Source organism: Oryza brachyantha, chromosome 7, assembly GCF_000231095.2.
Source record: "Oryza brachyantha chromosome 7, ObraRS2, whole genome shotgun sequence".
Lineage (NCBI taxonomy): Eukaryota > Viridiplantae > Streptophyta > Magnoliopsida > Poales > Poaceae > Oryza > Oryza brachyantha.
Genome location: NC_023169.2, coordinates 9,294,563 through 9,318,549, shown reverse-complemented (window position 1 = coordinate 9,318,549; position 23,987 = coordinate 9,294,563). Strand labels below are relative to the sequence as shown.

The following is a 23,987-nucleotide window of genomic DNA, read 5'->3' as shown; positions in this document are numbered from 1 at the left end:
CCTCTTATCTATTTTTTCTATGGATAATCCTAAACTTTTCTATCTTGTCGTATGAATCAAAGGGTCTATAGGAAAACGAAAAACTTAAGAAATTTGAACCCTCTAAGGTTCCTTTGCTAAATTCTTGTCAATTTCAAAGGGCCCTAGCCTCTAAGAGAGCCGACAAAATGATGTGGATATTTTCATGGGATTTATACCTTTATGCTTTCAAACAGTATATATGTTTGCTTTTTTTATAGTCCCTCCCTATTTTTTTATATAACGCCGTCGACTCTTGGGTCCACGTTTGACCCTTCGTCTTATTAAAAAAAATTATATTAATTATTTTGTTATAATATGATTTATTATTATAGAAACTTTAATTACGCATTATAATTTTATATATTTTGATATAAATTTTAAATAAGACGAATGATCAAACGTAATTCTAAAAGTTAACGATATCATATATTTTTAATATGGAGGGAGTAATAGTTTAGCGATTGCACACGCTGGGCATGCACTTTTTTTCTGCGAAGTCGGTTAGCGTAGCAGTTGCGGTTAACACGAAGTACCACATGCATCAATGCATGGCCAAATAGCACAATCTACAGGTAAGTATGCCGCGATGTGGCCTTTAATGGCTTGTCTTTTTCTCTGGATTCGCCGATTAGCCGATCTGTCGGGGTGTGCCTTGTTCCCTTCACCCGTTTCCTTCCGTAGCCGGCGTGTAAAGTGCAATGCATTCCTCTACCCAGTTCAACTTTCCACACTTTGTTTTCCCCTTTCTTGTGATGATCTATTGATTATTCTTTCCATGTTCAGTTGGTGTCTCAATGTAATCCGTGTGCAACGCCCCGCTAACAAACATAGGACTAGAAACAACTAAACAGCAAGCCGTTAATTAAGTTCCTGATTCCTGAGATGCTGATGAAGACCAAAGGGCTCTTTCGCAAGTGAAGTGAGAAACTTTTTCCTTTTTCTTTCTGTGTGCACGTTTTCTAAACGGTTGAATGGTGTATTTTTTTAAAAAAATATATATACGAAAGCTGTCGTAAAAAATTAAATTAATATAATTTTCCAGTTTATAAAAATTTACTCAATTTAATTATATGCTAATGACTTTCTTTGTTTTACATGCGAGCTGGTTAGACTCGCCAACGCCATTTGCTGCTGCGAACGAGCCTAAGGCCTCCTTTGATTCAAAGGAATTTTATAGGAATTTTAGAGGATTTTATTCAGATAGGAATTTTTTCTACAAAGCCCTTTAAATCAAAGGAATGAACTCTATGAAATTCTATGGAATGCATCTTCCAATACAAGTTTTGGAGCAAATTTAACAAGAGATTGAACCTCATGGAAAAAATACTTTGAGTCTATATCTCTTCTCAAATTCCTGTGTTTTTTCTGTGGTCCAATCAAACGGTCATTCCTATGTTTTTTCTGTGTTTTGCAATCATCGGTTTTACATTTATATTTCTATCAGAATTTTTTGTTTTTCCTATTTCTCTGTTTTTTCAACATGTGATTCCAAGGGGCCCTAAGTAAAGATCATATGTGCCACGTCTGTCTTGGAGTGCCCAGTTTGATCCTCCTGAGTGCAGAGTGACACAGCAGCAAAACGAAGCAGTTGGCGCAAGCAGAGGCCAAAAAAGAGGGTTACCGCCATCGTGGCCGTTAGCTGTAGTAATCTCTACCCGTGCACTGGTGCACTGCACATATATGCTCCCGCCGCTGCTGGCTAGCTGACGCCGCTAGGAATCCAATGATTTGGTCCCTACTAGCTGTCCTGTCCATACATGCGGCCGAATCAGCGTCCAGCCGAGCCGAGCGCGCCGCCCGGCTGTACTAGCTATTAGGTCACGGCACGTCGCGCCAGGGCGCGCGCGCGGCGCGCGATCCCGTCCACCGCGGCGCACGCTTCTCCCTCGCTAAACCGCTGCTTGCTGTCATCCGTCCCGTCCAGCGGCAGCACGTAGCCACGTATGGTCGCGTGCATCGATCGGCGTCGTGCTAGGGTGGTAGGGATGAAAAATGTTTGGAATGGTCGTTAAACAGACTAAACTATATTTATATCCGTATTATTCTTTTGGAATTCTAAACGGTAACATAGAAATGAAAATAGCATCAGAAGTAAGATTATTTGATAGGAAGACTCCAAACTGGTAATTTATTTTAGGATATAAACTACATGCATATTAAATTGATAATAAGTTCACAGATTCAACTATAAGTAATACGTAGGCTCATAAGCCACGGTACAACGAGATACGCAGATATAAAAGCACACAAGTAAAAAAATACACCAATAGAAAACAAGAAATTGAAGTTGTGGCACATAAGCCTTGTGAAAATCAATATTTATCCATATTCGTAAACGGTAATTACGGAAATAATACAATTTACCAACAAAACGATCAGTAAATTGCAAAACCATTTTCATATTATTTGCCATTACCATTTCTAGTTTTCGTCAGACCAATTTCGCTTTCTTCTGTTGGTAATTTTTAAAAACGATACACAACTTCATTCACCTGCTTCGTCGGATCCTCGGAAGTCGCAAGGTAGGCAGCGTCGCTTCCCGGGGCCCGGCCGGGGGCCGTCACGGCGCGCGCAGCCACACGCACCGGCCGGCCAGTTTCGATCCATTCACCACAACACGGCTGCTGGCGCTGCTGGTTAGTATAGTACGTGGCGCGCCGCGATTTTCCCAATTTTTTCCTCCCGGCCCCCTCCCTACTCGGGACGCTCGCATGCACCACGTTGATCTCGTGCTACTGCAGCCGCAGTTCCTCTCCTACACCTACTAGCTCCTTCGCGGCGTCGCGTTGCTGCTACAGTAACCGGGACGCTACTCGCCTGTGCGGTTGCACGCGACGGCACCGACCGCTCGCACGCCTAGATGCTCGTCGTGATTGCTATACCAGCAGGAGTACTTCTCTTGTCTACGGCTTCTCCCCCGCCCCCCCCCCCCCCCCCCCCCCCACACCTTTTTTTCCCTTCGCTTTCTTGGTTTCTGGCGATAGCGGTGTCCACCTGTCCACCGGAATCCGACATGCCAGATTCCCATATCTCCGGCGGCGAGACTACCAACGTGACACCGTCCCCGATCACACATTAATCCTTTGCCTTGGACTCGTTGAGAAAGCTCAGTAGCCCCGACTGCTAGCTCTAATTTATCTATAGTTAATTTATACAATAGTTACCTATAAAGCATTATTACATGGTCCCACATATTATATACACATTTTGTCTTAGAGCCCGTGTGCAGCTGGCTATAAAATAGTAGCCCATCTCTCTTCTCTCTTCCCTTTTATCTCTCTAAAATATGTTTATAGCTGGCCTACCTACTGTTGTCTTGCTCTGACAGGACTACCGTGAGTACCCTGACCATGAGGTTACTGTTAGTGGTAATAATTGAGCTTGGTAGCTGTTACTCTCATGCATTCCAAATCAAGCCATAGTAAATATGCAGTCTTAGCCCTTTAAATGGTGTTTGAGATAAGGAACTTATTTTTAGTCTGTTGTCCCATTGAATGTTTGGACACTTATTTTAAATAGTAAACATAGACTATTAATAAAACTCATCCATAATCTTAGACTAATTCGCGAGACGAATCTAATGAGCCTAATTAATCCATGATTAGTCTATGTTGTGCTATAGTAAACATGCTCTAATTATGGATTAATAGGCTTAAAAAATTCGTCTCGTAGATTACCACTCATTTATGAAATTAGTTTTTTTATTAGTCTATGTTTAATACTCTAAATTATTAGTGTCGAAACATTTGATGTGACATAGGGATAAAAAGCTTAGCCACATTTAAACAACCCCTAAGATTATTTAGTACAACACTGCTATTAATTATTTACGATCACGTTGCGTCGTGAGGATCGATGTGTCGTCCATGCTTCTTGGAAGGGCTGCATCCCGACCAAGCAGCGATAAGTTGAGATGTATTAGAGCCCGTAAAATAGCAGACTATAAGCTAGCTATATATATATATTTTAAAGAGATAAGAAGAGAGATGGACTACTAATTTGTAGCTAGCTGTATACGTGCTCCAAAATAAAATATGTGTATGATATGTAGGATCATGTATTAATGTTTTATTATATGAATTAGCTATTAAATTGATTATAAATAAATTGGAGCTAGTAATTGACTATACTATTGAACTTACTATAATAGCCCTATGATGGATCGATCATACTATATGTAGTTATTTCCTTAGTTAATTAAGAGCAGGTACAATAGCAGGCTATAAACCAACTATAAGCATATTTTAAAGAGATAAGAGAGGAGAGAGAAGAGTGATAGACTACTAATTTGTAGCCAGCTATACACGGGCTCCAAGACAAAGAATGTGTATGACATATGGAACCATTTATTGATGTTTTGTAGCTAGCTATTATATACATTGACTATTAGGTTGGTTATAAATGAATTGGAGCTAGTAGTTAGCTATACTATTGAACTTGCTCTAATAAGGCCTTGCATTAGTTACTTGGTCCGAGGCGCGGGGTGCTGACATAAAGAAATTAGTGAAGCGCGGTGGCCGGCGAGCGATAAATCCATATCCAGGCCGCGCCACGGCGGCGTACGGCGATAGCTAATTCCGGATGGCAACGTCGGCCACTCGTAACAGTTCTGCGGCTGTGCTTGCACAGTCGCAGAACGGGAACACTCTGCCTAGGCATAAGCATGCAAACGTGCCACGTATATGTGCGAGGCGTTTTTTAGTTAATCCGCGTTCGGCATGTACTTCTAAGTTAACTTTCCACCTCGTTTCTTTCTTCCGCACGCTTCCCAAGCTGTTGAACGGTATATTTTTTAAAAAATTTCTATAGGAAAGTTGTTTTAAAAAATCATATTAATTTATTTTATATTTTTTAATAATTAATGATTAATTAATCATATACTAATCTATTACTCCGTTTTTCGTACAGGGTATGTTAACTTATCCTCCACGAAACGTTATCATAATAGTCGTCACGTTAAGCGGGATGAGATGACTTCACCAAAAGTTTTAGGTAGTAAAATATTTATTATAAAAGTTTAAAAAATAAAAAATTTTGGAGGTAGGAGGGCAGTGTTGAGGCAGAGGTTGGGGGAGAGAGAGGACAAAAGAAGGGAGCAGGAGGGGAAAAAGAAGGGAGGAAAAGATAATTAAGGACTTAAGTGTAGGTATCTGCTCTGTTATTTAATATGATCATAGTATTTACATAGCACGTTGGCGTATTTCTATTCACTCAAGTAAAAATAAAATGCTGAACAAACAAGCGACAAAATCTTACAAATATTAGTGATCAAACATTCACGAAATGTATTTGTTTTTATAACGACGTAACACGTAACGTTAGATTATTCCAGCTTATGCATTGTGGATTATATCGGTCATGCTTTCCAAGTTTTATCAAAAAACTATCTTCATCTGTACTTTTTGTAGAAATACTTTTTAAATCAAAATTTCTAACTTACAAAAAATATTTTCGTGCTACTATATGAACTAATTTTATCCGTCATATATTGTGGAATGAGGAACGAATTATACAGTTAACATTTTGGCAAAGAAAATCCTAATTATGGTTTCTTGTACATGAAAAATTAAATGCAGCTCTACTCCATCAAACAAGCTAGCTATCAGATGATTCCAATCTGAACACCCCAATGCCTACACGTCGATCTGCCTATTGGCGAGAGATTAACTGCTCATTAATCACTGGTCAGCACAGTCAGGATGTCCTAATCAGTCACTCATCTAGCAGAGTCAGAAGCAAACAAACCGTGCTGTTAAGGTAAGAAATCGACGTGCCTTTTACTTTAGCCCCCGATCGAATTTCACGGCTACGGCACGAGAAAAAATGGAGCGCCCACCTGCCTAAGGACAAGGGAAAAAACTACACGGTGATTATTGTTTGGCTGTTTTCGGAAAAAAAATCAAACGACATATTTACAAACCAAAAATAATATATAAATAAAAATTTTATATACATATTCTTAACAATTTAAAAAAACCAAGACTGAAAAAAACTTTAGTAAAAACACTTAACATTAACTTTAAATTTAAAGCTAAAATTTTAAATTTTAGCTTATAAGTATAAGTATAAATGAAATGACAGGAGCTCGCGGATGGTTTGCTTGCAAGGCAGACAAGGTTAAGGGGAGGAGCACTACTCGCCGAAAGCTGCTCACGCAAGCGAAGCCAATCTACGCATGTGGGCTGGGCGTGCATCGTTGTTTCATTGTGGTGGTTTGGTTTGTTCGCTTTGTCGGTCTCTCCTTTGAATGGAACACTGGTTGCTGCTTCACTCAATAATAATCTGGACACAAGTGGGACACTAGAAGGAGCTGATATAAATGTAGCGAGAAAAATGTACGGTCGTATGACCTTATTTCTACGTTGTATCCTATATTTTCCATTACTTATTCCGTATATTATCCTGTATTTTCTTCTTAAAATATTAGGGACCATTTTTTTAATCTTTATTCCATAAACATTAAATCAGTACTATGAAACCCCCAATTGGTGAAGGACGGATATGTGCCGATTCATATAGAACCGGCACCTTTTGACTATTTCTAGTCTTCGGAGATGTTAACGCCAAATTTTGGTAAATTGCCGCTATAAATTAATGTGCGATAGACCAAATTGGATAGGAAAAGGAGGATCGAGTGAGATAATAGATTCAAGACAATACGAATTCAGCCAATAGAGTTTGAATTGGACAAGGACTGGAGTCCGATTATATCCGAAATCTTAGAGATAGATTCGGTATTAATCGCTGTCCGTGTAAGTTAGGTTTGTTTTATCTTAGAGTCTGTTTAGGATTTTATGTCTAATTAGAGTCCAAGTGTAATAGGTTAGTTATTAGCACGGATCCGTATCCGGTTAGCTTAGTTAGATTCCGGGATATAAATAGATGATCCCGCAGCTTTGTAAAAATAACGATCAGTTCAACTACTCAAATTCGACGCATCGCCAACCTTTTCAACAGAGCGAGCTCTCGGTGCGAGGTTTGTTGGCTTTATAATATAAGTTTGTGTTCGTCGACCCGTCGGTCGGCTAGAACAGAACTATCTTGATTAAGTTCGATCTTCTGCCTAGTTGGTCGATGGTTTATCTAGGATCTTATATTGCTTTGACCTATTCGTAGTTTGAAACAGTGGTAAGTTCTCGATCAAGTCCTCGTGAGTTGCTTTATTTGATCTGTCAATATGAATTCGTTCAATTTAATTTTGTCTCAGTTTAGTTCGATCAATCTAGTTGACTGTGTTTGTATTGTCAGATTGGATCAAGTACTCGTGAGGGCTTATAGCTAGAGTTCTAGCCAGTATTATCCCAAGTAATCCGTCGGTTTATTTATTAAACTTGTCGATCTTCACGTTTCGTATAGTTATATCATGCTTGTCTGCATACTGTCTCGGTTAGGTCCGATCTATGTATGTTTAGTTCGATCTATCTATAGGGATTTGTCTGATTGGCTAAGATTAGTAAATAGAATGATAGATTACGCTGATTTGATATCTGATTACTTGTACATTGCAGTATCTTACGGATTTCATGCATGATTACGTTTAGATCTGAACTGTCTCGGTTTAGTCCGATCTTCTAGGTCTAACGCGAGCATGTATGTGTTTGGTAATTATTGTTTCATATCAGTAATCATTATATCAATCCAGATTAATCAAATTCCATGTTTAGTCTCCTATCGGCTGCTGATTATGTATGCAATAAGCACCAGATCGGTCCGGCTGAATAATCTTAAGACTGTCTCGGTTAAGTCCAATCTTTTAAGATTAGTTGATTGATTGAAATTTTTGGTGATTATCCTACTCTTGATTCAGCCGATCGAGCATATTTCTATCTACCATCACGAAATTCCTATAAAGTCGATCTTCTAGCTCGTTGACTAGGGTTCTGAAACGGTATCAGCTATCCGGCCGATAGTAACTTTGGGTTTAACTTTTTTATGTTATATCTTGTCAGTTATAGGATCACACGCACAACAATCTAAGAATTAGGTCCTGCATTGGAGTGGTCTTAGAGTAACTCTCGCATGCCTTTGTGTGTGATTTGTTGTTGTTATTTTCAGCGTCAACACATTTTTGTCACGTCCAATAAGACTAGTGCTAAAGAAGACCCAAGTCGAACCAGTGAACATTCAGGACAGGGAAGATGGCCGCCAAGGAAATCAGCTCGGAGAACATCGTCCCTGTCACGATCGACAAGTTAACTGAAGAAGCAGAAGACTATGATATAACGACACATGAAGAGCTATCAAAAGCTATGTCTGAAGTCATTCAGCATGAAAATTTACTCGGCAAGTTTTTAGAACTTGAAAGACTTTTCTCCTGCTGCATACATAGGAGTTTGTAACTTTTACAATGGCCGGGCTCTTTCTTCAACTGAAAGTCCTTAATCTCCCTGTCCGTACCATTGTGTATCCATGGAATCCAGTGGGTGGACACATATAGTTCTAGACCCTGCTAGAAGGGAGGAGGAGAGTGATTAGAAGCATTAGGGAGACCGGGACCAGGATTAACTAATTAACATGTGTACTACTACTACGCGCTGCCATTGCTTAGGGTCCTAATCAACGGAGGATGGATAGAGACAGTGGGCAGTAGCTTTTGTGGCCAGGAGAGCCACGGCGGTGTTGTACCGCCAATCCGTCCGCCGTTCACCCACGACGCGTCCACGTCGCCGGCCGGCTGGCCGCCCGATAGAGACGTATTTTGTAGATAATGCATTTTACTGATAATATTATACGATGAGTAAAAAAAATAATATTTTATATTTTATTAATTATTTGGTTAGCAGTATTTTATAATTTTGTATGTTTGCTAAAGATAATAACAAAAAGGATGATATTATCTCTTTAAATTGCTACTACACATAATATTATTAGTAATATAATTTAATCACAGCCGTTTGATAAAGATAGATCAATAACGATATATGATTAAATTCTATTACCAGTAAAATGCACCGAAGTATTATTTTTTTTATTTGGCTCTCGTGTCGATCGTCTCTACCTTGCCCCGGATCCTCTGCGTCGCGTCCGGCGTTCAATGTCGCTACAACTTGGGATTGCTATCAGATGGTGAACGGCATCTGGGGTAAAAATTTTGTAGGATATTTTCTTTATATAACTTAGGCTATTTTCGTTGAGTACTAATTTGCTGAATAGCTGAATGGTTGAACAGCTGAATGATTTTGTGATAACTGTTCGGTGGTAACACAAATGAATTAAGTGATATTGTTGAAAAACGAATTAGAAATACAGTTTCTGATATAAACTCATATAGAGGAAGTTATTACGACAATCACACGGTTCAAGAGCTTGATAGTGTTTGAGAGAATTAAACTCACCAATTATGTAATGACATCTCTTTCTAATGGAGGTTTGGTTGCTATGCTATTCTGGTTGTACAATTGGGAGAGACAACCAAGTGAAGCACTATTTATACTATTACATTAGAGATTTGCTCCGGTGCAATAAAAAGTACCTCGAGATACCAAATCGTTTTTTATCATTGGATCTAGTTGAGTAGGATGTGTACTTATAGATCCAACAATCAGAAATAATTTGGTACCTCGAGATACTTTTTATTAGACTGAAACAAATCTCATTACATTAACTATCGATAGTAAAACCCTAAATCAACTGTCGTGAACTTTTATTAACGATTTTACTAACGATAATAATAGCAGTAGAATACACCATAACCAGTCATCACGTAAATATATATGCAACCGTAGAGGATCACCTTAGCTAACATAAGTAGCACCAACTAAAGGATAAAGCACACACCACGGGTGTAATTAGTGCGCCCATAATTATAATATACATGCCAAGTGACAAACATCCTGGGTGTCCAATCCTGTTCACTGCCATAGGCTCAATGGAGTTAAAGCCAGATCTTATGCAGACCAAAAGTCAGCAAGTGCTGCTGCTGCTGCTCTTCTTGCATCTTATCTCTCGGCATGCAGGCCACTACTGAAGAGTTCGTCATCGTCAGATAGATTGGGATTCTGATTTCCTTCATCCATCGACAAGAAATTTACTACTATTGATCCACCCGTGGTGGGTGCTCCACGACCGACTCTGGTAAAAAAACAAGAAGAATAAGATCTTGGGGGGTGTCTGTTCCTGTCTCGGTTGGAATGTGCGATCCCTGACTCTGAATCCATCCATCAGGAGAGAGGAGACGACCGGAAGAATTTTGGGCGATAGGGATGGCAACTTGCAGTAGAATTTATTTTGTCTATGCAGATGCGTAGTATGGTTAAATGTCGTTGGGCATGGCTGTGGCAAGGACTTTGAGCTCGTACAGTTGTACTGCCATAATTTGTTTTGACTACTCGATAGATCAAAATCATAATGACACACATAAATCTTGAAGATACTCCAATGGCCAGAAAATTCAGCATGAAGTTAGCAAAAAGTTCCCACAACTTACAGATAGGAAAAGAAAAACTAACAGAACCCAATTAAAATATCTAAAAGTCATTAACTACCATAACCTAAGCATTTCAAAAGCCATGCATTATTCATGCTGTGGAGTAGTTCTTCACTCCTAATCTCAAACTGTACTGCTACAACTTGTTTTTTTTCCTTTCCCATATCTTGATTTGCTTATAGCCAAAACGTACATAGCAAACGCCAAAACACACATAATGCAGTAGTATGTAGTGCTCCCCTATATATTCAAGTGCAAATCACAACGAACCTAGTCCTGTTGGTCGGCAGACTTTGTTGCTGATGCGACGATGATTCAGACATAAACAAGTTCTCCTCACCCAAACAGTAAAGTACAGTACCTCGCAGCCTGCCGACTCTTCTCTATTCGAAAGTGACAGAGCTAGCTGCAACATATTTTTCAATGGGGGCAGCAAATAATTGAGGTGACAAGCATGGCAAAATAGACCACCGTCCCTTGCATACGCACCAGAATGCTCTCCATGCATCTCCCCAGAAAAAGCCAAGGCATATAATTTTGGTTGCTTTTGTCGCCTGCATTCCTTCCCATCTCTGGATTGAGAGCTCAATTGTCGATGTGAAGTTTGAATTGAAGTTTTGAAACTAAGGAGGGATATTGATAGGGATTGGTTGACCAGTTCATTCAAAAACTTAGGCCGTGTTGGGCAACCTAGACTATTAAGCCATAATTTTTTCTTTTTCCGTACTCATATTTTTCAAACTGCTAAACGGTATATATATTTTTTAAAAAAGTTACATACGAAAGTTACTTTAAAAATTCTGATTAATCTATTTTCCTATTTTTTTATAATTAATTAAAAATTAATTATATACTAATCTATTATTATTACGTTCTTTTACGTACGACGGTTAATAAACAAACTTCCGAATGCTGCCTTAAGCTGACAAGAAAATGTGTAGGATGTTGTTTTGGTATTTGTGGGGTGCTGATAAATTTGCAAGAATGCTGAGCTCAGTTGCATCGTAAGCTGCCGAATTAAGGCAGACGGTCGAATCTCCACGAGTAAAGAAGTGAAACCTAGGCATAAAACAGCTGGAACTAAACGGATATCTTCTTCTTTATTTCTTTTTTAAACTCGTGGATAGCATTAGCATTATCGTAGCAGGAGTATTATTTTGAGAAGACAATGACCTGCGAGCTAACCGGAGCCGATAGTGAGCCGCCTGAAGAAACCTTTGTGTTACTGGGAAGAGCCGAAGAGGAATAGAAAAATAGTAGTATTTGGTAGGCCAGCAGTGGGCATTGCTGTTGCTGGTAATGGAATGATGAGGTTATGAAGTTGGTTGATTAATTAACCAACTAATAAAGGTCACTGTAGAATTAGAACAAATCTCATGCTAGTATCAGGCTCCAGCCAGCCACAAGATATTCTGACCTATGACCTTGCTGCTTTGCTATCCTTTCTTTATTAACCCTAAACACAGAAAATCAAGTATTGAAATTAAGAGTGCCAAGACAACTTCTCCACTTAAAAACTCTTTACTATGCATCCAAGAACCATCAGGGATGTTACAATTACACAATTGCCCGGCCCAATTCAGTTTCCATGGGCCACCTCAATTTCATTGAAACTCTCTATAACTGGATCATTGAGCCAACAAGGGCCCAATAAATGATGGAAGATCAATACATAGTAGATTTTATAATGGAGCATAGTACAACACTCCGATCATTGTAAAATATGAGGCATATTAGCGTTTTATACGGTCTCCAATATTATAGTTTGACAAAATTTTTATAATATAATATTACACTAAACAAAATGTCCATACGTTATAATGGAAATACAAGGCAAAGAAGACAAGGAAACATATAGATGCATCACCATAGGACAAAGGCGCGAAAGGAGAAACAAGGTCGGTGGTACCAAACCCAAACCCTAACAAGGGAGCATGAGAGGAGGAGAGAACTACACCTAGAGAATAGGGTGATTCTGATATAGGGTTGGGTACCTATATATCTCCATATTTAAAATTAGCAATTGTACATAGTAATTTAAGTATGTATACCAAGCTACATATTCTAATCAGGATTTTGGGTCCATAATATTTAATCTAAATTTATACTTTAGAGATATGTTTTTGACGAAGATGGAATATGTACGTATCATATGTTTTTGATGAAGATGGAATGCAATATTCATCGATGATCAAAATCTCAAATGTTAGATAGTCTCATATGGCCACAAGGGCTATTTAGCAAACGTTCACGTGCCCTAGCCCCACGAGAGCACTTGTTGTTTCCCTTTTTGGCATCTATTTGGTTTTCTTTTTTGAAAAGTCTATACATGTAAGTTTGCAATATCAAAGTTTGTACAATATTCGACTCCAATTCGGACTAGGATTCGATCTCCAATTTGAATACATATGTGTGGGATACCTGAATATAGGGTATACCATGTATTGTACTTATCTGTGTAGAAAAGGGGTTCTGAGTTGCAAAGACAGATGTAACGATATAATATTAGGCCAGGTCAGTTAGTATACGGTCAGGCTTGGATTATATCCCTAGATTACCGTATTTAGTTGTATCTGGGTCGGATAGACTCATTCTCGTAGATTAGGTCTCTATCTCTAAGACCCTGCCCCTCGGTATATACAGAGGGAAGGGGATCCCTAAGGGGGGGTGTTTTCTAGATTGTTAAACTCATTGTTGCGATCTATTCTACACCAAATAAAACCTTAGCAGGAGTAGAGTATTATCCCATCTTGAGAGCCCACATGGGTAATCCCCTGTCTACTGCATAGCCATTGATTTCTGCTCCTTTCTTGCCACCCCATAGAATATGCCGATCTCGATTGTCGACAATATGTTTATCTAGCTATTAAAAATTTATATGCACAAAGTTTATATGCTTAATGTTTGCACATGTAAAGTTTATAAGCTAACAATTTAAACGTCTAAAGTTTATATGCTTAAATCTTGTGTGTGTAAAGTTTATATGATTACAGTTTGGTCTTCGCACAAACATTCACTAGATAGACCCACCACGCATGGATTGTTGTTTCTCTATTTCTGTTGATATATGTTCAACATATTTTAATTCATAAATATATAGAAGTATGTATGAATGACATGAACATGAGTGATCCACTGCTAGCGCTAAACATGTATATGCTACTAGAAAAATAGTTATCTAACAACATATTTTGCACGGATGATAGAAACACACATCGGAGGATGAGGAATATCCTCTAGATGCAGCGCTGCTACCACTGCCACTGCTGCCGTTGACATTTCCCCCATCACCAATGCCGCTAGCATTGCTAAGGGTCAACACGTTAGAGAGAGGAACTAGTCGTACAAGTAGTAGCCGGAAGCATATAAAATAGTTGATCCTCTTCATGCACTGCGCCAAGAAGAAAATAATCCTTGTGCACCAGGAAGATGATAAGAGCAGTCATGCCAGTGGCGTTCTCCAAAAAACATGATCGCATGCCTACACATGCAAGTACTCAACGAATGGAGTTTTGGAGGCTTTCTCATTTGAGGTACTCGTGCGCGCGAGTAAACCAAACCAGAGACAACAGAGAGCAGCACAATAGAAGGGTATAAAAGGGAGGTGGCGGAAACACTTCAGATTTGACATGGAATAGGGAAAGGAAATGGGTTTGGGAGATGATTCCTAACCTCTCTTTATCGCCCATGCTCAGCCTGCGTTGGAAGAAACCAAGTGAACGATTCAATCATGTTGGTCTTTAGAGATATAAGAAGAGGAACAAGGGTGCTACAGTCATTTTCCCAGTCAATTAATATTCAAAGAAATGAACATGATTAAAAAAGTTGAAAATGACAAAGTAATTGAGTTGTAAGGCAGCAATTTTACGAAACTAATGTTAAAAGTGGAAATTGTGCGAAGCTGCGCAACGGGAGTTGGAAACATCCAAATCTCTCATCATCAATGTCCAATATCTAATGCATCATTAACTAAACTATATTTAGTACCCCTCCTATTTTTTTATATGACGTCAGTTAGTTCAATTTTGAACTAACCAACTTCATATATTTAAACATGGAGGGAGTATCTTTTAGTTTCAGTGCTTAGTATCTTAGGCCTCATTTGGCAGGCTAGAATCCAACCTTGATTTTGATACATTCATTAGGGATAAAAGCCCCCGAGAAACTCCACATGCTAAATTACATGTGCGTTTGGAAGCCCACGAGTAGAGGAAAACCCAACCCAATCCAGTTTGATTCCATGGGAAAGGATCCTGTCCTCACGAGGGCAGAAGTAATTTTCACTTCCTCGCTTCACTTGCAAGTCACTGCGTCCTACCTTTCATGACATTCCTGCCACCATAGCCATTGCACCAACCTGATGAGAAGCCCTCTCCTCCTCTCAGGAAGCTGCAATCCCTCCTCCCACGCGAGCTTTGCCACCTCCTTCTCCACTCTTGCATGCACCGCTGGCAGTGAACCTCCCCTTGACATGTCACCTCCCTTGACAAGCAAAGACCTCCTCCTCCACACCTTCCTCTTCGAGATCATACCCCTCAACTAACCTCTCATTTCCTACTGTTAATCTTTCTGAATATAGAAAAATCACTTATATGTTTGTGTAGAGAGATATCATTTGTTCCAAAATTAAGGAGAAGTTAAAATATTCCCTATTAGTATGTTCAGTGGTTAATTTTTAATTTTAATAAATTGATTAGGTTATCTTTCTAAGTATTTGATTGGCTCTACCATCATTGCAATAAGTAAAATAATTGGAATCAGTTTAAAAATACTTATATTATGATATAAAAACTAAATCACATAAATGCTTATATTTTGGAATGGAAGGAGGGCCAGAGGAGATGTAATGTTGGTGTTGAGATCCCAAACTATTACTTTCCAGTACAAGAGAAAGTTTGATGTTCTGGAGAGCATTAATTGCTCTCTTATGTTCCACCTTCCTATTCTCCCCTGATTTGTTTCCTTAAAGTATAATTGGTGTTTCTACTGTTGCCCCTTCAGATATTACTATGAAACTTTCCCTATACTCCCTCCGGTTCTAGAATTATAGTCATCCTGGAGAAACTGTGAATTTCAAAACTCAGTGTGTTATGTTATTTTACGTCCATTTTGGACATCTTTATCCTTGCACGTGCGTGGATGCATTGGCTTCTGCGGTTTGACGAGCTCGCTCTTGAAGCGGCATTAAACCGCAACGCGTTGCCCTCCCATCTTCCACGCTGTTCTTTAAACCGCATCATGGCCGTCCTACTATCCCATCTCTCCCCCGCTGCTCCGGCACTTTGGCTCACCGCGCGACGTTGCAAGCTGCATGGACATGGCTGTCATGCTTGACTCGGAGGAGGAAGACGCACCAGAGGATGAGCGCAATGGTGTCGCATTGGACGACGGGGCACCTGAGATTGAGGAGGAGGACGACACACTTGCATGCGAGTGCTTTGGGAGTGTACATGCCGTTGACGACCGGAAAGCCTACTACAATGCTCACCGCCTTGCTCAGCAGAAGTCATGTTCACGATGTGGTCTGGTTCACGATGTCTATGCGCTCTCGGCATAGATTATCTATGGCCTTGATGACTTCGATTGTGAGCTTCTGGTTCCTAATGCCAGTGTATTTCACATGGACAGCGAGACCATTCTACTACCTAAGCACGTTCTCAAAGTGCTCGATGATATGTATACACAGAAACAAGCTGCAAAGGAAGATGGCAAACAAAATATCTAAAGCATCGGTAAGTAAAAAAGTTAGTTCCAGTTTCAACGGTTCATACATTTGCTAGTTCTAATCATGATATGATTAGAATTTTCTAGTTCTAATCTTTATCTAATTGTTTCCTGCAGCGAGAATTGCCTTTTCCTCGTCAACTATTGATCTCTCACAAGCAATTTGCAGTAGAAGCCGACCTAGTGTCTCTAGTCTTTTCTAGTTCATGTGAGGAATTGTGTATTTGTTCGATCTAGCAACCTTCATAGCTTCCTTCATAACTAGATGAATTGTGAGCAAAATTCTATTAGCCTTCTCTGGACAATACTCATTGAAAGATTGTTTTAGTTATGAAAAAAATTGTTAGAATGAGTATGCAACATAATTAACTTGCATGAATGTACTAGAAAGTTTGCCTCTTGCACAGTTGGAGAAAGATCCTGGACTGTTCTAGCTGATTTCCTGTATTGAACGGCTTAAATTGCACGAAAGAATTCTAGATCCAATATATTGAAATCCAGAGAATTTGGAGGGTGACAAACTAGTCTAATATCGAATCCTCCTTGTTTAGCATCTTGGCAAAACAAAGGGTCATTAACCTCCAAATGTCATGGTGCATTGTCTTGAACAATGTAGATAGGATTGTGAATATCCTCTCGTGGCCATTTGGCCCTAATAGCCGACAACACCCTTTTAACCATGAACTCCCTAATAACATCTCTTGTGATATGAATAATTGGTTTAACTTCCCATGTTCCGTCTTATCTATTCACGCTACTCCTCTTAGCACGTTCATAAGTTACAAGAGGGAAGCATTCGATTTTTCCATTAGAAATACAAACTTCATTATGAAACCTTGGTCGAGCTGAGACAACCAAAAACATTAGACATGGAATGTAGTTCTTACTTTTACTACAACAATGTGGATCATATTCCTCGGGTAGCAAGTAATATTTTGCAAAATTTTGTGTAAGGAAAAACCACTTCTCATTGATGAATACATGATCAAATAAAGCTTTGAACCTTTGATCATTATGTATGCTATCTGGATAAAGCATATCAACACACCAACGTAGCCTAGTGTTCTTGTTTGCATCAGTTAGGTAAGGTTAGATATTGTTTGAATGATGCCTAAGTAGCCCTTTATGCATGTACCGAATCAACTTTGCCTTGCTAGCATGGAGGCGCCTGCTCACAACTTCTAATGGCCTTCTTTCATTGAGAGGAATATTGCATAAATGTTCCAAATCAATAGGAATATCCTTACGGCCCGAACAACCTCTCTTTCTACTTTTTACATTGACCATAACGTCTTGAGCTAGTGACTCTTTTCCTCTCTTTTAAATATTCTAAACAGTACAAATATGCAAACCAAATTGAGATGTAACCTCTCGTGTAACCATCTTCCCTAACCTTCCTTGTTACTTCTAGCCAATAAAGTTTGGTAAATTAGTTTTCTAAATTCATCAGTACCATCTTTCCTTCTACTAGGACCTAGAAGTTTAAAATAAAAATGTATGGGCATGGCATTCAACACAGGTACAAGTGGACAAAAACACATGTCGAAGTTCAAGAATCAAAACGTTGCACGGGAGCCTCCATCTCTAATCCATCACTTGTTTCCTCAGTAAAGCCCATCACATCACTGTCATCATCACCTAAGCGTAGAATAAGCACTGCCAATCAAACACAAGTAAAAAATGCAAATCAAAAGCACAACGGGCAAGTTCGAAGTAAAGGTTAAATCCACCTACAAGACTAGATTTTAGCCAGTACTACTAACAAAAGCACGATAAAAAAATTTCAAATAACAAACTGACCATATTGAGGTGCTTCAAAATTGATGGCACTACCATCTAGTGGCAAGTTCAAATTGATGAAATCATCTTGTTCCTCCATTTTTAAATCAAATCCTATTAAAGAAGACTAAGAACCGATGACACACTGAAATGATAATTGCACGGAAACTAAAGAAAGAAGAAGAAGTAAAGTATTACTGATGTCATGTTCCACCTTTGGAGGTTCCAGGTTCAAATCAAAGCCTAGAAAAAACTATGCCATTTTCGGTCCCTAGACGATGCACTACTGGCTTGCTTGCTTTGTGTCTAAATAGGCTGAGATGAAAACAAGAGGGGAGGGCACGGTGAAAAGAAAAGCAGGCACACAGGATGGGAATGAAAAAAAGAGTGGCATGCATGGTGCGAATGAAAAGAAAAACAACGTCATGCAAAATACCAGTATGCGAAAAGCTAAACCACTTCATCTCCGGCATGCAAAATAACCAAAACAAGGCATGAATCAATCCTGCGACCTCGAGGACCCATGCTCACTACGCTAGCTAGTCCGATGGAAGACAATTGTTGAATGAAAACAGCCCTAAGAAGTAGTTAATACGGGCAAACATGGAATAATAGGCCCATATTAATTACGTCATGATATGCTAAACCATGTTCTAAACGACATCTATTCCAGAGCCGGAGGGAGTATGCGGTTAGTTGAATTAAATGTAGCGGAAATGCATCGTTGAAGGAATTAGAAAGGGCACAGGAGATTGCTGAAATGCTAGAGATGAAGGTCAGACATATTATAGAGAAAATCTAAAAAATACTATTGACAAACGTCTAAGTCTAAGAAATACCATTGACGAATACGAGTTTTAAGAAATGCTATCTTACAAACGAATTTGTCCGAGAAATGCCATCACTGTTAGGGTTCCGTCCGTTTTTACCATTAAATACACAGTTCATACTATAGCACTTAACGAAAAATTTAATGGGCCCTAACGGCGATGACATTTTCCAGACAAATTTGTTTGTACGAAGGTATTTCTTAGAACTCGCATTCATCGATGACGTTTCTTAGAATTAAGTGTTTGCCAATGGCATTTGTTAGACTTTCTCAATATTTTAATAAATATATATGTGATCATTTTCTCTTAACTCCAACATCTTGTTTGTGATCAGAAAAAGATCAGCACAGTGGCAGCGGATGATGAGTACTTTGAGATCCATCCTGATTCCATCCTGATTCCTGAACTCGAGCAAAAGTTTGATGACGAGATTTGTAACGATTATTGGGGATGCTGAACAGAAACTGTCATTTGTTCCTACTGGACCATCCAATAACACTTACAATATTCCATTACATATGGAAGGGGCCATGCTGAAATTCGAACTAGCTAGACTCTTTTGTTCATTTGTTGGACCTTGTAATTAGGGTTTCCATTACCGTGGAGCTTACCGTTACTGCTCTTGGCAACTGGTTACCTCACGGTAACCATGACAAATTCATATATATAAATATGAATTTAAATATAACCACAATAATATGTGGCAAATGTACAATTTGATATGGTAGGTAACCCATGGTAACCAGAGTTCGCTGAAACTTATAAAGAAAAATTGAAAATAAATGGAAAACATAGTAAAAATTCTAGAAAATTGTAGATAGCTCAAGAAAAATAATGTAACATTGAATTAAATTGCTGGCATAACCATTAGTATATATTTTTAAGAGAAATTATATTCCAAACCATGTGCTGTTTTTAAAGTTACTTTTTCTAATTTCACTTGAGCCCTAAAATATAAAGTAAACTTTGTCATTTTTAAAAGCTTTTTACATCAAATAGCAATAGAGATGGGCACTACTTAGAGAAATTTATTTGAATTTTTAAAATTTTGAATTTGGACAAAATTTATTAAACCATACCGCTACCGCTATCCAGCGTAACGTGCGGTTACGCTCACAAAGATTTTGTTTTGCATTTAGTGCATGTTTGGGAAGCCTATGACAGTTGGATATTCTCACAGAATTTTCAAAAGTCCGAAACTCTCTTAAACAACACTAAGCTTCTGAAAATCTGAAGTTATACAATCCAGAAAATGAACTAGAAAATAGAAGCTGGAAAACCCAGCTTTTCCATATTATGAAAGTTGGCTTCTCATCCGCTGCTTGTCAGAATCTCAAGTTCCCTAAACAAGCCCTTAATCTCCTTCCAAATCTCGATTTGCTGGACGTGACATGTATATGGACTTGGGTGGTTGTGTTTTCATCCATCTAGATGCAATCTGTTTTACTGCTTTTTGTAGCGCCATTTTGTGAGGGTTTATATTTTTGTTGCGTGACCATTACCCGAGTTGGACATGTCAAATCAGCTTAAGATCAACTGATGCTAAAATGTCACCATGATTTGACGGATGAAATAATAAAAAAGTTCATCCAGGAACTAAGTACCACCGACTGACCTATTTGAAAGCGATGTTAGAAGATAAATTCAGTGCACATCTAATAATTGAGCACAATAGAGCAGCAACACTACCGACCACCGTCATGAACTGCTGAAAAATATTGAAAAAGTTTTGGGGCAAATATTGTTCTTCCCGGTGTCTATGTAAAGTAATTTGGGCCAGAGAAGGACCTGTGAATCAACAGGAGCCAGAAAGAAAGGAAAACCTCAGTGATGTAATGGTGTTAGCCATGAAAGATGTTATTGCTTTGTTGTTCAGTCTCGGAAGATTAAGATTAGCAATGTCGATGTTAATTACCCACTAATGGAAGGATATTATGCAAGACAGGAACATGTTGGATTAGTTTGTTAATGATGATAATAACAAAAAACTTGATGATCTCAATGCACAATATGTGGTCATCTAGGGGGGCATCTACGACGCAGATGTTTGTGCGAGGACCAGGTCAACAAATGTCTTTTCACTTTTCGTTATAAATCAAAATTTAAATTTTTAATTTTAAATTTATAGTCAATTTTGAGTTTTTGACCGGATCTTATTTTCCATAAATTATATAATTTCCTTTTTGGTGCTCTTGTTGGGTCTTTCTCAAATATGGGTTCCGTTTGTTAGCTTATCCATGCAGTTTTAGTTCTATCGGTATGCATTTTACTTGGTCCTAGGCTTGCACAATTCCATTCAGTATTTGAATAAATCTTCATGTTTTTTCTGGCTTACTAAAATCACCTGTTGTCTTATGGTTGGTTCTATTTGTTTAAGAAAACATGCCTGGTGGGAATCCACGAATTCCTTCTGAAGCATAGATAATTTAATTTTTCAACCATAAATTAAATTTAGAGTTGATTTTAGAGTTTTTTCACCAAAGTTTATTTTACAGCCTCGCTGGATCACTCAGACTACATATATAAAAGTCTTATCCATAAATTATTTTTTATTTACACATATGACATTTTTCCTTAGTTTTTCTTGTTTTTTACGTTGTGGTTGATTTTTCCCCCTACAATGGTTTTCGTAGGTCCAATTTCTCTCAACATCTATGCAATGGAATCCCGTGATGTTTTGTACACAAAATCAATCGAAGAAGTGACACATATTTTCGTGAAATTTAACTATTTGCCACTTTTAGATTTGGCAATTAGACAAATGCCACTCTTACACTTATTTTTTTTTGCCATGGGAAATAGAAACTTTTTTAACTTTTTGCCACTTTCTGCACTTTGTAGTGCCACATGGGCATGCCAACATGGCAAGGACGTGCGAAATTACCATGCTGCCCCTTATTATGATAGTATGCAATTAGCTTCATTATAAAATTAAAACAGAAGTAATATTCAACGATTAATTAATAATATTAATAATATTTAATTGATAATATTAAGCAATAATATTTAAAACAAAATAATATTAATTAATTAATATTAATTAATATTAATTAATATTATGGATATTAATCAATATTATTAATTAATCGTTGAATATTACTTCTGTTTCAATTTTATAATGCAGTTAATTGCATACTATCATAATAAGGGGCAGTGTGGTAATTGTGCGCGTCCTTGCCATGTGGCACTCCAAAGTGCAGAAAATGGTAAAAAGTTAAGAAAGTTTCTCTTTCTCATGACAAAAAAATAAGTGCAACGATAAAAGTGGCATTTGGCTAATTGCCAAATCTAAAAGTGGCAAATAGTTAAATTTCCCCATATTTTCTTCTCATCTCTTGCATTCTCCCACCATAATTTATTAATTACTAGCTGATTTTTATGTTGAGACAAAGAAAGGTACACAGGGACATAGCCACGGTACAATGGTTTTTCCACAACACATTTGCAGGCTGCAGGCTTCACTTTTGACTGAAGTTACTGCTACTTCTGATCTACCAGTGCTCCTTGCTCACTCCGTTCTTCCACAAACCAGGAGCTAGGCGTTGCTCCGGAAGGAGCCGTAGCTCCTGGCGCTAGCGCGGAGGACGACCTGGTGGTACAACGCCGCGATCGCCGCGCCGATGAACGGCCCGACCCAGAAGATCCACTGCGTCACAAGATCGATGAACAGCAGTGCAAATGTGAGTTGATGATCATGCGTTTTTCCTTTTTTGTTTAATGGTAGCAATCTTGGAGGAGCTGAGCGTACCTGATCGCTCCATGCTTTGCTGTCGTTGAAGACGACGGCGGCGCCGAGGCTCCTCGCCGGGTTGATGCCGGTGCCGGTGATGGGGATGGTGGCCAGGTGCACCATGAACACCGCGAACCCGATTGGCAGCGGCGCCAGGACCTTTGATTGATTCATCGGAAAATTAAAAGAGAGGCGATAATCAGATCGAGTTCTTGCAATGTGCAATTAATCGCGAAGTTGAAGCGTCGATCGCCTCCGATGCTTACCGGGACATGGGAGTCGCGGGCGTTGCGCTTGGGATCGGTGGCGGAGAAGACGGTGTAGACGAGCACGAAGGTGCCGACGATCTCCGCGGCGAGGCCGGTGCCCTTGGAGTAGCCGGCGCCGACCTCGTTGGCGCCGCCGCCGTACCTGCCGTAGAACCCGCTCTGGAACGCCCTGACGAGCGCGACGCCGCAGATGGCGCCGAGGCACTGCGCCACCATGTACAGCACCGCGCGCACCAGGGAAACCTTGCGCGCCAGGAAGAGCCCGAACGTCACCGCCGGGTTGATGTGGCCGCCGGAGATACCGGCGGTGCAGTAGACGAGGATGAAGATCATGCCGCCGAACGCCCACGCGATGCCGAGGACGCCCACGCCGCCGCACACCGCGTCGGCGCCGCCCACGGCGGCGTCCGTCTGGTGCTTGTACCCGATCACCGTCGCCACCGTGACGTAGAGGAACAGCAGCGTGGCGACGAACTCGGCGATGACGGCGCGGTACAACGACCACCGGCCCAGCTCGTCGACGTCGACCAGCGGCGCCGGCGGCGGGTCCTCGTAGTCCCGGACGCCGCCGGCGCCGGCCTCGAGGGTGGACACGTCGACCTCCTTGCCCATGGTGACCGAGTGTGCAACAAATGCTTGGAGCTGCAAGTGTTTGTGTTTTTGGAGTTGTGGCTGTCATGAGATGTATTTATAGGGTTTAAGGGTAGTGAGAAAATTTTAAAATCAAATTACGATTTTTTTCTCTTATGTTTTTGGAAAGTATGTACTGCTCTTGGCTGTCCACATTATACAGCAAACTCTGTCAGCTGTGAGCCTATGAACTCTGTAGCATGTACAATTCTTTTTAGCACAACATTAATTATTCTGCTCTGTCATTAGCTGCACAAAGCCACCACATATGGCAGTTGTTTTTCTACCAAACAAGATGATCTGGAGATGGTGTAACTTATGGGAAAGTATTTTTATTAGGATATCCACTCTTTTACTGTATGTCACCTAAATTAATACGAGACATATCACGCAATAAATATGCAACATCAAATTTGACTTCTGCAAGTTGTAATAAAAATAACAAATTTAACTATGAATATGTTTAGTCTAATTTATTTTTTAATTTAAACTTGTATGTTTGTAGGGGTGATATATCTTATATTAATATGTTTTTATTTTTAAAAATTTCGGAATGACTATTTAGATGACATATGAGA

The 23,987-nt window shown here is 39.4% G+C and overlaps 1 protein-coding gene across 1 annotated transcript; it reads right to left on the bottom strand.

The window, feature by feature from the left end:
* Positions 1-21,934: 21,934 nt before the first annotated feature.
* Positions 21,935-23,420, bottom strand: LOC102722029 (aquaporin PIP2-5-like). The gene is made up of 3 exons (XM_006657600.3): positions 22,777-23,420; positions 22,529-22,669; positions 21,935-22,426 (listed from the first exon to the last, which is right to left on the bottom strand). The coding sequence occupies exons 1-3, from the start codon at positions 23,389-23,391 to the stop codon at positions 22,316-22,318; spliced, it is 867 nt and encodes a 288-aa protein (XP_006657663.3). The 5' UTR covers positions 23,392-23,420; the 3' UTR covers positions 21,935-22,315.
* Positions 23,421-23,987: the final 567 nt, after the last annotated feature.

Coding starts and splice junctions, on each gene's coding strand:
- LOC102722029 (XM_006657600.3), bottom strand. CDS start 23,391: ATGGGCAAGGAGGTCGACGTGTCCACCCTCGAGGCCGGCGCCGGCGGC. Junction 22,670..22,776: donor CCCGCGACTCCCATGTCCCG/GTAAGCATCGGA, acceptor AATCAATCAAAG/GTCCTGGCGCCGCTGCCAAT. Junction 22,427..22,528: donor GCAAAGCATGGAGCGATCAG/GTACGCTCAGCT, acceptor CTTGTGACGCAG/TGGATCTTCTGGGTCGGGCC.